The sequence below is a fragment of the Haliotis cracherodii genome, unplaced genomic scaffold, assembly GCF_022045235.1.
Source record: "Haliotis cracherodii isolate W230 unplaced genomic scaffold, xgHalCrac1.p SCAF_22, whole genome shotgun sequence".
Lineage (NCBI taxonomy): Eukaryota > Metazoa > Mollusca > Gastropoda > Lepetellida > Haliotidae > Haliotis > Haliotis cracherodii.
In genome coordinates, this window is record NW_027266278.1 from 11,282,524 (window position 1) to 11,299,962 (window position 17,439).

General features: G+C 40.8%; 1 protein-coding gene across 1 annotated transcript in view; it reads right to left on the minus strand.

The window, feature by feature from the left end:
• Positions 1-16,053, minus strand: part of LOC139471163 (NAD kinase-like) — a 50,654-nt gene extending 34,601 nt beyond the window's left edge. The window contains exons 1-2 of the mRNA XM_071253436.1: positions 15,713-16,053; positions 9,482-9,565 (exon numbers count right to left, since the gene is read on the minus strand). Coding sequence (XP_071109537.1) covers positions 9,482-9,565; positions 15,713-15,909 — 281 coding nt within the window. The 5' untranslated portion in view covers positions 15,910-16,053. The remainder of the gene's footprint in view (positions 1-9,481; positions 9,566-15,712) is intronic.
• Between the last annotated feature and the right edge of the window lie 1,386 nt (positions 16,054-17,439).

The window sequence follows — 17,439 nt, forward strand, 5'->3', positions numbered from 1 at the left end:
CAGCAGGCACATCCTGGTGTGGATAAGGGAAGCAACTCTATACATCGAAAAGTGGTAACTGATGGCAGGCAAGCTACAATTATCAAATACTCGTCCTGACAGACGAGCAGGTACTTACAGCAGTTCAATTTATATTTGTTTTGATGTGCGATATATTGACACGGAAATCACAGCCATTCAGCCGATCGATAATTATGTCGCGTATAGCATTAACAATTAGGCTGAGGTTTGTTTCTTGATGTATCTTTGCGCAGGCTTTGCGCTTAAACCAGTCTTTATTTATTGATGTAAGTGGCCGGTTGCTAACTAAACTAAAATTGCGGATATGAGAAAGTTTTTCGCGTCGGAGGGTCGTGCCGACAAAAAGTTGACTGCACAGGCGGAGAAACGAAAACTTAGTCAAAAACAATACGATACACAAAAGCGAAAACGTGTTGTACAATCTGCGTGGTCAAGTGAATTTGAATGGGCAAAATTTGATGATGATGATGATGATGATGATGATGATGATGACAGCGAGTTGTATTGCACTGTCTGTCAAAAATACCCCAAACTATCTGATCCCAAATGTGGACTCGTAGCTGATTTACATCATAATTTCAGAAAAGAAACTTTGAAATTCCACGCTAAAAGTAGGAAGCATATTCAGTGCTGTGAACATGATACAAATTTTGACAAAACCCAGACTGCACAGTCTGCCAATCAATGCAAACAGTTGACGAAAAAAAGAGTGAAGTTTATGAAAAGCTATTCACAACAGCCTACTTTGTTGCAATAGAAGGGGAACCATTTTCAAAATTTCCAAGTTTTTGTCAGTTGCAGGCAAAGAATGGTGAAATACTTGGTACAAATTATTTGAATGATCATGCTTGCAAGGCATTCCTCTAATCTATAGCTGATGTGTTGAAGAAAGAAACTGCTCAGGATTTGGAAAATGGTAGGTTTGTCAGTATTTTAGCAGATGGTTCAACTGACAAAGGTATCACTGGACATGAAGTAGTATATGTTAGGTACTTGAGTGAAGATGGTCAGGTGAAAACTAAGCTGGCTGATATTGTTGATCTGGAACATGTTCATGCAAATATCACACAGACAGTGACAGACTGACGTGTCTTTCATCATAACTTAACTGTTCAAAATAACTTAACTTATTATTCCTTAATTTATTCCATATTGTCTTACTGTGGAAATAAAAACACAAAATAAATCTTGAAACAATTTATTAAACTTTGTTTTCAGTGGTTACATGGTACATGATGCATGATACATGATATTTTCTGTTCAGCATTGAGCAATAGGGCAAGTGACAATTTGGCAGGACGAGTACAAAATAAAAAGTACTTGCCCTTCAAGACAAGTAGGGTTGAAATTAACTTTCGGGCCCTGGTATGGCCACTTCAACCTGCTCTGCATCATTTCACCACTGTCATCAATCATCATAAACACTGTTGATTCAGTTTCACGACAATAAATTATCACTACAACAATTTTTTCAAGACTTAACCTTTCATGTTAAGAGGTCATTAAGACCTGCCTTGTCATGATAATGAGTCAAAAAGAACAGCTTTTTATTCCACAGGCCTTCGTACCACAGATAATCAAACGTGACTCATGGGCATGGTCTTCCCAATGCCTGTTGGACTGTACAGCGCTGCCTATGGCAAATGCCTGTTGGACTGTACAACGCTGCATATGGCAAATGCCCGTTGGACTGTACAGCGCTGCATATGGCAAATGCCTGATGGACTGTACAGCGCTGCATATGGCAAATGCCTGTTGGACTGTACAACGCTGCATATGGCAAATGCCTGTTGGACTGTACAGCGCTGCATATGGCAAATGCCAGTTGGACTGTACAGCGCTGCATATGGCAAATGCCAGTTGGACTGTACTGTGTGAGCGCTGCATATGGCAAATGCCAGTTGGACTGTACAGCGCTGCATATGGCAAATGCCTGTTGGACTGTACTGTGTGAGCGCTGCATATGGCAAATGCCTGTTAGACTGTACAGCGCTGCATATGGCAAATGCCTGTTGGACTGTACAGCGCTGCATATGGCAAATGCCAGTTGGACTGTACTGTGTGAGCACTGCATATGGCAAATGCCTGTTGGACTGCACAGCGCTGCATATGGCAAATGCCTGTTGGACTGTACAGCTCTATATATGGCAAATGCCTGTTGGACTGTACAGCGCTGCATATGGCAAATGCCAGTTGGACTGTACTGTGTGAGCGCTGCATATGGCAAATGCCCGTTGGACTGTACAGCGCTGCATATGGCAAATGCCTGTTGGACTGTACAGCGCTGCATATGGCAAATGCCTGTTGGACAGTACAGTGCTGCATATGGCAAATGCCTGTTGGACTGTACAGTGCTGCATATGGCAAATGCCTGTTGTACTGTACAGCATTGCATATGGCAAATGCCTGTTGGACTGTACAGTGCTGCATATGGCAAATGCCTGTTGGACTGTACAGTGCTGCATATGGCAAATGCCTGTTGGACTGTACAGCGCTGCATATGGCAAATGCCTGTTGGACTGTACAGCGCTGCATATGGCAAATGCCTGTTGGACTGTACAGCGCTGCATATGGCAAATGCCTGTTGTACTGTACAGTGCTGCATGTGGCAAATGCCTGTTGTACTGTACAGCATTGCATATGGCAAATGCCTGTTGGACTGTACAGTGCTGCATATGGCAAATGCCTGTTGGACTGTACTGTGTGAATGCTGCATATGGCAAATGCCTGTTGGACTGTACAGCGCTGCATATGGCAAATGCCTGTTGTACTGTACAGTGCTGCATATGGCAAATGCCTGTTGTACTGTACAGCGATGCATATGGCAAATGCCTGTAGGACTGTACAGAGCTGCATATGGCAAATGCCTGTTGGACTGTACTGTGTGAGCGCTGCATATGGCAAATGCCTGTTGGACTGTACAGCGCTGCATATGGCAAATGCCTGTTGGACTGTACAGCGCTGCATATGGCAAATGCCTGTTGGACTGTACAGTGCTGCATATGGCAAATGCCTGTTGGACTGTACAGTGCTGCATATGGCAAATGCCTGTTGGACTGTACAGCATTGCATATGGCAAATGCCAGTTGGACTGTACAGTGCTGCATATGGCAAATGCCTGTTGGACTGTACAGTGCTGCATATGGCAAATGCCTGTTGGACTGTACTGTGTGAGCGCTGCATATGGCAAATGCCTGTTGGACTGTACAGCGCTGCATATGGCAAATGCCTGTTGGACTGTACAGTGCTGCATATGGCAAATGCCTGTTGTACTGTACAGCATTGCATATGGCAAATGCCTGTTGGACTGTACAGCGCTGCATATGGCAAATGTCTGTTGGACTGTACAGTGCTGCATATGGCAAATGCCTGTTGGACTGTACAGCGCTGCATATGGCAAATGCCTGTTGGACTGTACAGCGCTGCATATGGCAAATGCCTGTTGTACTGTACAGCTCTGCATATGGCAAATGCCTGTTGTACTGTACAGCATTGCATATGGCAAATGCCTGTTGTACTGTACAGTGCTGCATATGGCAAATGCCTGTTGTACTGTACAGCGATGCATATGGCAAATGCCTGTTGGACTGTACTGTGTGAGCGCTGCATATGGCAAATGCCTGTTGGACTGTACAGCGCTGCATATGGCAAATGCCTGTTGGACTGTACAGCGATGCATATGGCAAATGCCTGTTGGACTGACAGCGCTGCATATGGCAAATGCCTGTTGGACTGTATAGCGCTGCATATGGCAAAATGCCTGTTGGACTGATCAGCGCTGCATAGGGCAAATGCATGTTGGACTGTACAGCGCTGCATATGGCAAATGCCTGTTGGACTGTACAGCTCTGCATATGGTGAATGCCTGTTGGACTGTACAGCGCTGCATATGGCAAATGCCTGTTGGACTGTACAGCGATGCATATGGCAAATGCCTGTTGGACTGTACAGCGCCGCATATGGCAAATGCATGTTGGACTGTACAGTGCTGCATATGGCAAATACCTGTTGGACTGTGCAGCATTGCATATGGCAAATGTCTGTAGGACTGTACAGTGCTGCATATGGCAAATGCCTGTTGAACTGTACAGCTCTATATATGGCAAATGCCTGTTGGACTGTACAGCGCTGCATATGGCAAATGACTGTTGGACTGTACAGCGCTGCATATGGCAAATGCCTGTTGGACTGTACAGCTCTGCATATGTTGAACTGTACAGTGCTGCATATGGCAAATGCCTGTTGGACTGTGCAGCAATGCATATGTTAAATGCGTGTTGGACTGTACAGCGCTGCATATGGCAAATGCCTGTTGGACTGTACAGCTCTGCATATGTTGAACTGTACAGCGCTGCATATGGCAAACTGCCTGTTGGAATTTACAATGCCCATTTCACCATAAAATGATTCATATGACTAATGCCAATTTCACCGTAAAATGTTTCATATAATGGCTAATGTCAAATACCTTACATTGCTTCATACGTCTAAAGCCTGTTTGACTTTACAATGCTTAAAATGGCTAATGCCAATTTCACCATAAAATGCTTCATGTAATGGCTAATGACTCTTTCACCATACATTGCTTCATATGGCTAATGCCTGTTTAACTGTAGAATGCTTCATATGGCCAATGACTCTTTCACCGTAAAATGTTTTATATAGCTTATGTACAATGGTACATATGGCTAATGACTCTTATCCTGTACAATGCTTCATATGGCTAATGACACTTTTCCTGTACAATGCTTCATATGGCTAATGACACTTTTCCTGTACAATGCTTCATATGGCTAATGACACTTTTCCTGTACAATGCTTCATATGGCTAATGACACTTTTCCTGTACAATGCTTCATATGGCTATTGATGCTTTCATCGTACAGTGCTGCATATGGCTAACACCTGTTTCACCGTATAATGCTGCATATGATTAAGACCTGTTTCACCATACATTGCTACATATGGCTAACACCTGTTTCACCAGACAATGCTGCATATATGTCTAACACCTGTTTCACCAGACATTGCTGCACTAGGCTAACACCTGTTACACCATACATTGCTGCATATGGCTAACACCTGTTACACAATACATTGCTGCATATGTCTAACACCTGTTTCGACATACAATGCTGCATATGGCTAACACCTGTTTCACCGTACAATGCTGCATATGGCTAACACCTGTTTCACTGTACAATGCTGCATATGGCTAACTCCTGTTTCACCATACAATTCTGCATATGGCTAACAGCTGTTTCACCATACATTGCTGCATATGGCTAACTCCTGTTTCACTGTACAATGCTGCATATGGCTAACACCTGTTTCACCAGACAATACTGCATATGGCTAACACCTGTTTCACCGTACAATACTGCAAATGGCTAACACCTGTTTCACCGTACAATGCTGCATATGGCTAACACCTGTTACACAATACATTGCTGCATATGGCTAACACCTGTTTCTCCGTACAATGCTGCATATGGCTAACACCTGTTTCACTGTACAATGCTGCATATGGTGAACTCCTGTTTCACCATACAATACTGCATATGGCTAACACCTGTTTCACTGTACAATGCTGCATATGGCTAACACCTGTTTCACCATACAATGCTGCATATGGTGAACTCCTGTTTCACCATACAATGCTGCATATGGCTAACACCTGTTTCATCATACAATGCTGCATATGGCTAACACCTGTTTCATCATACAATGCAGCATATATGGTGCAAGGGCAAGTCAATCAAGTGAATTAAAAACATTCCGAACATGACGAATGGGCCACAAATTTTCTGATATTATATTATATTATCAACTTTGATTTAAAGATATCCCAAACTAGGTTATCAAATAATTTAACAGAATGTTGTTCTAAGTGTGCCTACGTGACATGGTCTGACATTATTGCATTGGAAAAAATGAAAAAGTGCAGCAAGCTAGTATTGACAGACTAGCATCGTGTAGACCTGCATCACTTTAGGTTTTCCTCCCACATCAAACGGCCATGCCGTGATATAACTGGAATACTGTTAAAAGCAGCGTTACACCCAACTTACTCACTCACTCACCCTAAGCCAAGAGACTTTTTGGAAAGTTGCCTCTCACAAGAAGCGACCAGGTAGGATGTCAAGGCCATAACATGGACCTGAGTTTGTGAAAAGGAAACTTGAGTACACGCTGATGCTAGGATCACGCCTGACTTGTGTGACGAACATCAGAAGAGAGTTGCAGATGAACATCAACGCCTGACATGGAAAAAGATCAAACTGACGACAGTGTAGATATTCCCACTCCCAGACACACTTGAACAACTGTTACAACTCAGTTTCATATGTTGTCATTAAAGCACAATAAACCTGAAACAGATGTACAAACTCAATGCTATTGCACTCACTGACTCAGGCAATGCATACAGCCAAAGATCATATAGGTACTGATTATGTCTCTGATACAGTTGGTTTGTTGTTTAAGGCCACACTCAGCAACATTCCAGCTGTATGACGACGCTCTGTAAACAATCGAGTCTGGACCAGACAATCCAGTGATTGATATCATGAGCATCGATCCACGCAATTGGGATTGATGACATGCATCAACCAAGTCAGCGAGTCTGACCACCCGATCTCGTTAGTCGCCTCTTACGACAAGCATAGTCGCCTTTTACGGAAAGCATGGGCTGCTGAAGACCTATTCTACCCCGGATCTTCACGGGGCTCTCTGATACAGCATTGACAAGATGATAGTACAGTCCCGTTAATCCGACACTGTTGGTTGCATATGATTAGGTCGGATTAATGAGTATGTCGGATAAACAAAATTAGGTAGTATCAACTTTCTTAATAAAAAATCGGACAACTACGTGATAGATAACGATTCAACGTATAATAAACAAAATGAAATATTGATATTAATATGTTACATTGTTAGCGGAATATGTTTTCTTATCAGGCAACCTCTAAAGTTTAACACAATAATACTGTTATGGATTGTATGATTGATTGAAAAAATTTTTTAGCGCAAAGTCTGAAATGGAAGTCGCAAATTTGAAAGCTGCTTTCTTAGTGGCTAATGTCGACTTCCTGTTAGTAATTTTTTTGGTCAGTCAAAGTTTGCGAAAGATCGTTCTGACTTGACCTGTAATGGGATGTCCTCAGCAGTAGCGAAAGCTTGTATCCGATTTAATGCGATTGAGGTAATCGAGGCATGAGATTAATACTGTTTTGTTTATTTAAAGCAGTGATTGTTTATTGTTAAGCAAGTTTATCTCTGCAGCCGTTAAAATATGCAGCTACACACCAAACCGTCTCACATCAAAACATGGGGCTGTGTACTCGCGGGTAGATGAACATGGAGTAGACTGATCACTGTGTCAATTTAACGAGACTGATTAATGAGTGATTCCAGGAATTCAAGGCAAATTAGGTGTGTCGGAGTGTGAGACTGTCGGATAAATGTGTTGTATTCTGTCCCTGATCCTGGCTTGAGGTTTAACTGACATGGCTGTACAACATGGAGGTTGTAGTCTGTCATAGATCCTGACTGGAGGTTTTACTGACATGGCTGTACAACATGGAGGTTGTGTTCTGTCCCCGATCCTGACTGGAGGTTTTACTGACATGGCTGTACAACATGGAGGTTGTAGTCTGTCCCTGATCCTGGCTGGAGGTTTTACTGACATGGCTGTACAACATTGAGGTTGTAGTTTGTCCCTGATCCTGACTGGAGGTTTTACTGACATGGCTGTACAACATGGAGGTTTTAGTCTGTCACTAATCCTGACTGGAGGTTTTACCGACATGGCTGTACAACATGGAGGTTGTAGTCTGTCAGAGATCCTGGCTGGAGGTTTTACTGACATGGCTGTACAACATGGAGGTTGTACTCTGTCCCTGATCCTGACTGGAGGTTTTACTGACATGGCTGTACAACATTGAGGTTGTAGTTTGTCCCTGATCCTGGCTGGAGGTTTTACTGACATGGCTGTACAACATGGAGGTTGTCTTCTGTCACAGATCCTGGCTGCAGGTTTTACTGACATGGCTGTACAACATGGAGGTTGTACTCTGTCACAGATCCTGGCTGGAGGTTTTACTGACATGTCTGTACAACATGGAGGTAACACACCACTTCAGCTGGACACACACATTTCCATGGTGACCAACACAAGTATTTCTGTATTCATAAATGCATACAGCAGGGTCATGATAACCATAACATTCTTCACAATCTACCTGCTGAGGATACATAGAATAATCCCAGTAGATTCTGAGCAAAAAGTGCTTGTTTACTGTTTACTGTGTAACCTTACCAAGTTTACTGTGTTGGCCAAGCAAACACTTTCTTGTGTTGAACCATGTAGACTTCCGAAGAAATATACGAAAATTGTGTTCTTGTAACACAAAAACTAACTAAGTCTATCGACAATCCAGGATATGTTAAATGGGAGAATTTATGGATCTGAACATCTTTGTTATTATGACGAACACAATGTTTCAGAGAAGATGTTTATTCCTTCATCACCTGTTGAAAATAATCCAAAACGTTGTGTTCCTCAAAATAAAGAAGTTGACATCTGTAAATTCTCTTCCTCATGTGTATCACTTCTAAATGTCACACAAAGTAGGGGTGAAACGATACATCAGTGCACGGGTGCATCGTGTGTTTTCATGTGACAATTGGATACACAATATGTTTATTTTCTGTATTAATACAAGACGATACACTTGCTATAATACATAACCCCTACCCTACCCCAACGTTTTTGTCAGTGAAATACTGCAAAATGTGTTGTAATTAGCTTTTCAAGTTCAATACAAAAAACAGACGCTACATATATGTGTAGGCAGTTTTTCCTTTCAAACATGCTCTTAAATATCTATAGTCAAGAAGTTTCCACGCGATATATGCATATTGCGATACACATATTGTGACCTATGTATCACAATACGTATCGTATCGTGACTTATGTATTGTGATATGTATTGTATTGTCATCTATGTACTGATGTATCGGTATACGTATCGTATCGTATCGTGACTTATGTATTGTGATATGTATCGTATTGTGATCTATGTATCACAATACATATCGTATCATGATTTATGTATTGTGATATATATTGTATCGTGACCTATGTATCACATTACGTATCGTATCATGGCTTGTGATATGTATCGTATCGTGACCTATGTATCGCAATACATATCGTATCATGACTTATGTATTGTGATATGTATCGTATCGTGAGCTATGTATCGCAATATGTATCGTATCATGACTTATGTATTGTGATATGTATCGTATCGTGACCTATGTATCGCGATACATATTGTACCGTTACCCTGCTGTAACGTATCACCTATGACCAAAGACAGGATGTGTTGTCGGTTCGGCACCGAGATCCTGGAAGCCTGAAACTGAGAGACGACTACGGTGAGCTACTCACAGAACCGTGGCCGAGTTGTCCACCAGGGAGCACTTTGGTCCAAACTTGCAATGAGGACTCACACCATACAGGGATCTGGCCTTCCTGAAAATATAAGCACCATAGTCATCATACATTCCTCAATCAGCATAATCCGAGTGGTGTGACTGGTGAGTGAGTGAGTGAGTTGGGTTTAACACCGCTTTTAACAGTATTCCAGTTACATCGCGGCGTGTCAGCTTAATGTGGGAGGAAAGCCCAAAGTGATGCAGGTCTTTGACGTTTACCACTTGGGTGAAACCCACGAGCACGGTTATGGAGCTGACAAACCTAGAAACATAATCGGGGCGAACCAGGATTCGAACCCACAATCATAAGTTTCTGGCGTGCCCAAGGGATGCAACTCTGCACAGCGAGTCGCGGCGCCTTAGACGACTGGGCCACAAATGCCCCCGTCAAAGACTGGTTATTCTAGTACTGATATGTCATCTCATATGTATCACCATATATATCGATATATTGAATAATAATCAAATTAGTAATTCTGTATGTGTATAGATACAAATTACCTATCAAGCTCTACATGTTTGCTTGTTGCTGCACTCGCAATATTCTAGCGATATGACGGCAGTCTGTAAATAATCGAGTTTGGACCAGACAATCCAGTCATTGACATCATGAGCATCGATCCACGCAATTGGGATACGATGATAAGCATCAACTAAGTGAGCGAGCCTGACCACTCGATCCCGTTAGTCGCCTTTTACGACAATCTCTACATCTTTTAGACTGATCCAATAAATGTATCAATTGAATTTTCTAACCCCCATTGTCTATCATACCTATTGTAATCTTAATACATGTATATAGAAACATGTCTGTGGCTGTGAATCTTTAACTCAGTATGAATATTAATAAATTTATATTGATACAGCATAGAAATCAAACAAATATCAATTTAGTGACATCGTCATCAACAATGATGACATCCCTACATATTTCCTCCTCTAAATATCCCCGGATTCAGTTCCTTCCTGACGTTCAGAAGCAGAGATGTTGTTATCATGAATACCACATATCCTTGGTTGACTTTGGACACAGCTTATCACACATCTTCTATTTGGGGAGAAAACAACTGGTGAACTAATCTTTAGAAGGATACCATCTGGGAGTACCTGTTCACTAATTTGAGCCAAACATGTCTCACACTGACACAGACTTGAGTCAGTCTCTGTATGTCAGATACAAACTGATACAATTTCATACATCAAGGTCTTAAAGTACAAGTCATCATGGTCATTAATCTGTTTCACTGCTCAAGTGCAATGTACTCGGATTGTAGGGAGCTTCATTCAGTATTGGGCTGATTTCTTGACACACCAGTCTGTCTTACAGACCCTGATACAAATATATATCAAATACAGCCCATGCAAGTCTATAATGATTGGCAAGTCTAGATTACTGCAGTATCAGGAAATGAAAAGAGTCACTGGGCTCCTTTTTATTATATTTGTATTAAGATAACTGAACAACTGGTTTTTTTCTGTACGATATGTTCATTTCAGAGACTAGATGTTAGTCTATGACACTCCTGCACATATGATTGCCAAAAAAGAAAATATGCGACAACATCACAGCAAGAATGGAATTTTTACATTTGCCCCATGTTTCTTGGCAACTGATTTATACACTCGGCATCTCAACTGTCTCCTAACCACTGCTATTAATGGTGATACTGACACTCAGACATCATAACAGTGAATGGTGAAGCAGGCATACACTACTACACATTTGAAAGGGATAATCAGTTCTGTCAGATTTCTGATTGCGGTTTTGTCGTGACTACAATTTTCCTAGATAGAGTATGCCAATTCCTGAGAAAAAAAGCCATGATGATCGTCATGTTTGTAGAAAGTACTTAAATGGCCATGCTCAGCAGCTGTACTGATGCCTCAGGTAACGTTCCTATTTCCGTTAGTCCTACAAGTACCGGTAATCCTAATGCATACATTGTTCAATGCCTGAAATGACTATTGATCTTGACATTACCAAATGAACAATTAATTTCTACAATTAGCTTTCTATGACTAACATCCAGTTTGGGTACCATAAACCACCTGCTGCCCTTAAACCTATTCCACACAATGAATGCCTGTCAGGGATTAATCCCCTGAGTAGACAACTGAAGGCATCGTCAATGTTGTTAATTTAAGAACTGACTTTCACTTTGTGTGAGTTCATTGGAGTATGAACCTTCACAGAGTGAGGGCCAAACTGTATGAACGTTGAGCTTTATTCATTAGGATGGGCCGTAGCAAGTATATTCGTGAACAATCATGCAGTCAAACGTTTCTCAATGTATACTGAAACGCTGAGTTCAAGATTGAAGGTTCTAAATGATCAAAAAGAACACTTCTGTATGTTGTCGAGCTAGTGAATTCCCAGGGTTTCCCCCAGGAATGTGGAAGTAGTCTGTCAGTGTTTACGTCTTTTCAAGAACACAGTCTCGTGAAAAACGTATACACGTCAAATTGTGTCTTTCATACACTTATGAACGTCAATTTTGCAGTAATGTGACCGACCTCTCGTCCAATGGAAAAGCCACATATCGTGTAAATGTCAATTAAATAATTATAATAAGTTGACACAAGTTGTGGACACGGTAATCCAACAGATATGCAGACAGAAAAAGACATGTAATGTAATCTCTAAAAATCAAAGGAGTAAGAAGGCAGACTGGACACCCACCCAGTCATTGAAACTGCTCAGTGCATCAAACACTGGTGAGGTGAAATGGGTCTTGCAAATGCAAATTTTATTGTGCTTTCCCAATGAGCCACCATACCACAGTAAAACATGAATACCCCACCCAGACACAGTGTATAGTCCTTGTCTAGTCCCTTAATGTCGAACGTCAGGCAGGGTAACAAGAAGTACCTTCTTTAAACGTCTTTTAGTATGACACGGCCGGGGATCGAACCCCAGATCTTCCACTCTCCGGGCAAACGCTCCACCACTAGACCACAAGGTGGTCAAGCAGCAATAGACATTGAAACTAGTCCCATAGTCCCTGCCAAGCATGCCAAGAGTTAAAATGTTATAAGAACTAGTAGAAATTGGCCATTTTTAAGGGTCTTGTCACCAAAAGTACAGGTCGACTAAAGAAATTTAGTTTTCATCGCTGAGTGAGGTAAAGCTAAAAGTATTACACTGTGTGTCAAATACTGCCTGCTTACCAGCTGCTTAGTTCATTATAAATATTAATATATATATTTTTTTCATCACTGAGTTCAGTTGGAGTTACCATGGTTACTGAAGTACACATGGCAGGGGTTTCACAATTAACTGATGTACATTGTGAATTCACACCTGTTGACAAAATACATACCAATGTACTGATTGCTTCAAATCATAAATCATATTAATTTTCTAATAGTAACTGAAAGCCTTTCATAATGATGGAACTTGAACTCTGCCCCACTGGTTCTCATAAACATAAACATGTAAAGCACCCAGGCACGCAGGTTAATTGAAGTTAAATTATTGTGAATTGGGCGTATTGCGACACTCCCGACACATGCCACATGCTCCATAATAGTACCACTCTCCTTCCCATGATGCAAGGCTGGAGACATGTGTTATCGCTGAACATGTATCCCCATACAAACTGACCTGTCAACTTGGTTAAACTTTTCACCCAAATTATTATACCATATTGACAAATTTTCAAATGCATTGTCATGAGATTCTGCTACTCAGTGTTGGTATATCAAACCGTTTACTGTCACAGGTGCAAGCGACAGTGGGAGTGTCGTGTTTGATCCCATGACTGATGTAATTTTACTTTTCTATAGATTGATAACAATCCAGAAATGTAAACAGAGATCAGTGTTCCCGCTGGCTTTTGAAACTGCAGGTCCTTGTGGACTGGCAACTCTAAAAATTACCAGTCACCCCTAATTTGTGCCAGTCCCAACGCTGCCTTCTCAACATGGCAATACACAAAATACATATGACAACAGCAAGCAATTCTTCGTCAGTAGCATCCACCTTGGCAAGATAATTCCCACCAAAATTTTGACGGCCTGCCAAAAACTTTGATGAGTGTAAACAGTCCAACTTGGACCAAGAAAACTTGTTTTTGATAGTGTAACGGGGGCCTAAGGAACACTAAAATAAAAAGGAGCCCAGACGCTCTCTTCATGTTCAGTTGAAAGAAACTGCAGTGATCCACTCTTGCCAATTATAGACTTGCATGGGCTGTTTCGAATATATTTGTTATAGGATTTGTATGGCAGACTAATATTCAGTAAAAATCCTGAAATATGTGCATAGTTTGATTTGTAATCTCGACGGAATAGGTACAAAAATACCAAACAAAAGCCACAGATGTCGCTGACCACTTCCTCTTTATCACATAAAATATCACTGTGCGGTATTGTGTACGTTTGTAGCTACCTCACGTTATGACTGCCACTGATTTTCAAAATACAGAGGGCACTAATAAACTAACGTCATTCTATGTTGAGGAAGTTGACTTTACCATGTTTATAATAGGGTCCTGATGGGGGGGTCCTATAAGCAATGATAAGCAGTAAGTGGTAAAATTTAGGGTACTTTTTCATTAAGCAGTAATTGTTCTTATTTTTCCATAAAATCGTCCCGAAAATTCCTAAATCGGTCATGGCGGGACATGGGACTTTTAATTCTGCTTTCGATTTATCCTGACAATTCATATTTCTAATACCCGGGTAAAATCTCAAATCGCTAAACATTCTAGACTGGTCCCCTGTGTCAGTTGCGCAGCCTGCTTTCTGTGGCAAAGCATTTGGGTCTTGAAGACAGACTGTTTTAAACTTTTTTAATCATTTATACGATAAGCAGTAAATTATTTATTTACGTTAAGCAGATATTTTTTGGTATTTTACGTTAAGCATTTACGATAAAAAAGATGAATTTTACGTTTACGATAGTGTTTGAAGGTTTTTTACGTTAAGCATTAAAACACATCAGGACCCTCATATGTTATGTCAAGGAAGTAAATTACCATGCATATCACATAGTATCAGATATGGCCTGATGTCATGAATACACTGTCAGGAAACTGATAATGTAAGAGTGAATATTATCCACCCTATTTTTTATCCAGGGGATGAAATTCTCTAGTGTCAGGATGATTCTCCCAAGTGAATTTGAACCCATACCAGTGTGTTTAATCCTATCCTATACTATACTATACTCTAGAGTAAAACTTTCCCCATGATAGTATTTAGGTAGGATATAATCCTCTTGCTTACAATAACACCATGCACCCTGTGCTACACCTTGTACACTGAAAATTAACACAGATTTTCTGAAAGCTGTCAAAGTTTAGAGGTTCAATGCATAGTTGACAAACATTCAGTCTAAATTCAATTATGTCGTATCCTTGGATCATTTACACTGCTCAAGGGGACAGTACATCGATGGTTCTGTGTGCTTTTAAATCATGAATGAAATCATTTCTGACTGTGACGTCACATGCCCAATTCAATTTCCAAACCAAAACAGACCATTATAGCTCTGCACAGTGAATACAAGCGCTGCGCAGAGTAGACATGGTAAACTGCCTTCAGTTATGTTGTTTAATAGAGGCAAATTGAAGAAAAAGATCAAATGTTTTTCATACGGATGAGCTGGAAAATACATGGTCACTTTGATGTTTAACTTAAGCCATACTGTTATGTACCTTACTGTCGCATTTGTAGTAGTTTGTCTATATGATTTTACAAAACAATAGAAGTACACCAAAAGGCTTGCATTGGGCCTTTCTGCTCTTATTTTAGCATAAGTGTGTTTGTTTACAATCAAGAGAAAAGTGATAAGTCTACATCCGCAGTGTGGTCGCTGAAGCAGAAAATGTTTTCAGGACCAGTAAGCGTGGGGCTATCAGTTACTGTTTACAAACAATGCTTCAGAACGGTCAACGTCCTGTTGCTTCAATACCTGTCACATTCATGACACTAAACAAGTTACTACATAAACGACCTGGCCCTGACCTAGATGAGATATCACGCTCTGCCTCGTTGACAGTTGCAAAATGCAATGCAATATCTCCTTAATTATGTTAATATCTTTGGCCAGAGATCATATTACGATATACATATGGTCCGTGCTTGAAGAATACTACACATAGGCTACCTGGCTGTCACGAGCATGGTAATTGCTAAACGAACAGGTAAAAGTTCATGCATGTCAACAGGTTAGTTTTACCTATTTCGACGCATCTTTGACTGTTTTGATCTGTTGGGTGTCGTTGAATTTCCAACAGTGTTCTCTCCCATATCTGTCTTCTCAAGTGCATCAGCAACCTCGTTCATGTCGGGATCGTCATGGTGATTGTAGCTGTTGGAAAATTCGGACTGTGATCGTGAGATCAGCTGACGCCCGCTCTGTGTGTTGTTTGACATCGTGTCAGTCGGACTGAAAGAAGGTCACAGATAAAATAACATCACCTATCTCTTCCACTCGGCTGCTAGTATCTGACTGGACAAATCCTGTCGTCAGAGATCGTACGACACAGTGTTTGACATTTCGGTCTGCTTCAAATTCATGTTTACTTCCGTACTCATTTCCGCTTCCGGGGAGGAAGTGCGCATGTATGATGAGTGTGTACAAATGATGGAATGATGAGTCGGAACGGAAACATCTTGATTCTCAGAGAGCCTATATCAGCTGATTATATTAGTTGCCTAGACAGTTAGTTACATGTCAGTGAGTTGTTGCAACTTTTAAATATGCATTGTGTATTAAATCAAACAGAATGATTATGTTACAATTTCGGATAAATTGGAAATCACAAACTAGCCACAAGTCTGAAAGGGCAAGTTCACACAAAAATAACCTATTTCCTTGTACTTTTTCATCATGAAAAATATTTACCTAGTAGTTTCAGAGGCAAAACAATAAAAATATCACTAGTATCTAATTTATTTTATTCATTAAATCGTTTCATATTTTTCACATTTACCGAGAGTTTTATTTCCATGATAAACACACCATGGTTTATGCCCCTTGCAATATAACGTCATTGGTGTCAATTGATAAAGGAGTGACGTCATAAGACTTTATTAGACCCGTTTCACGTGGTGTTGGTACAGGTGTGTGATATTTAATCTTCTCAGATGCGCAGCCTATTGCTCTGTTCGGTGCCGCGCTGTTCAAAATACAACGCTAAGCACAATTACTCTAAAATTATTTTGTTTTCCAAAGTCGCGACTGAGAAGACAACAATGCATGGATAACGAACTGTAAGATTCGCGGTGATGGTTGGAAGGGTTCGTTGTCTGAATTGCGCTTATTTGTTCATTTGTGTCGCGCATATTGACTCTCGCTGAGTTGCTGCCATGTTCCTTCAGAGTTTATACCTGCTAGTTCTAAAACTGATCTGAAGCGGATGGTGTACGATCCTTACATGGAAGCGCAAGCAACATCTCGGTAACATCACTGCCACCAGTGTGGGTTCGGCAATTACAAGAATCTTGAAATTTGGCCTCTAACCCCAAATGTTATAACGTTTATACTTTTGTTTATGTCTTTGGGAATGCCATCATATTTTATTTTGAAAAGGTTTATGACTAATCATGTTTTCCACGTGAATTTACTTTGTTGTTGTATAATCAGATTGGTTCGAGATTGCAGACAAACGGAAAATCAACCAACGTCTCCCTTACATTCTTACTATATCAATTACATGATAGTTTTGATGAAATGGAAATTCAAATTGATAATCAAAGAAAGTTATTTAGCAGCGGTAAGTGTATTCGACGTCACGACAGTCGTCACTTGTTTGTAAACATAACGGTCATTCGGTTGCGAGTTCAACTCCAAGCATGGTTGTGACCACCTATCACAGTGGGGAGTTGAATTCGCAACCGATGGACCGTTATGCTTACAAACAAGCGATGACTGTCGTAACGCCGAACACTCTTACCCTAACT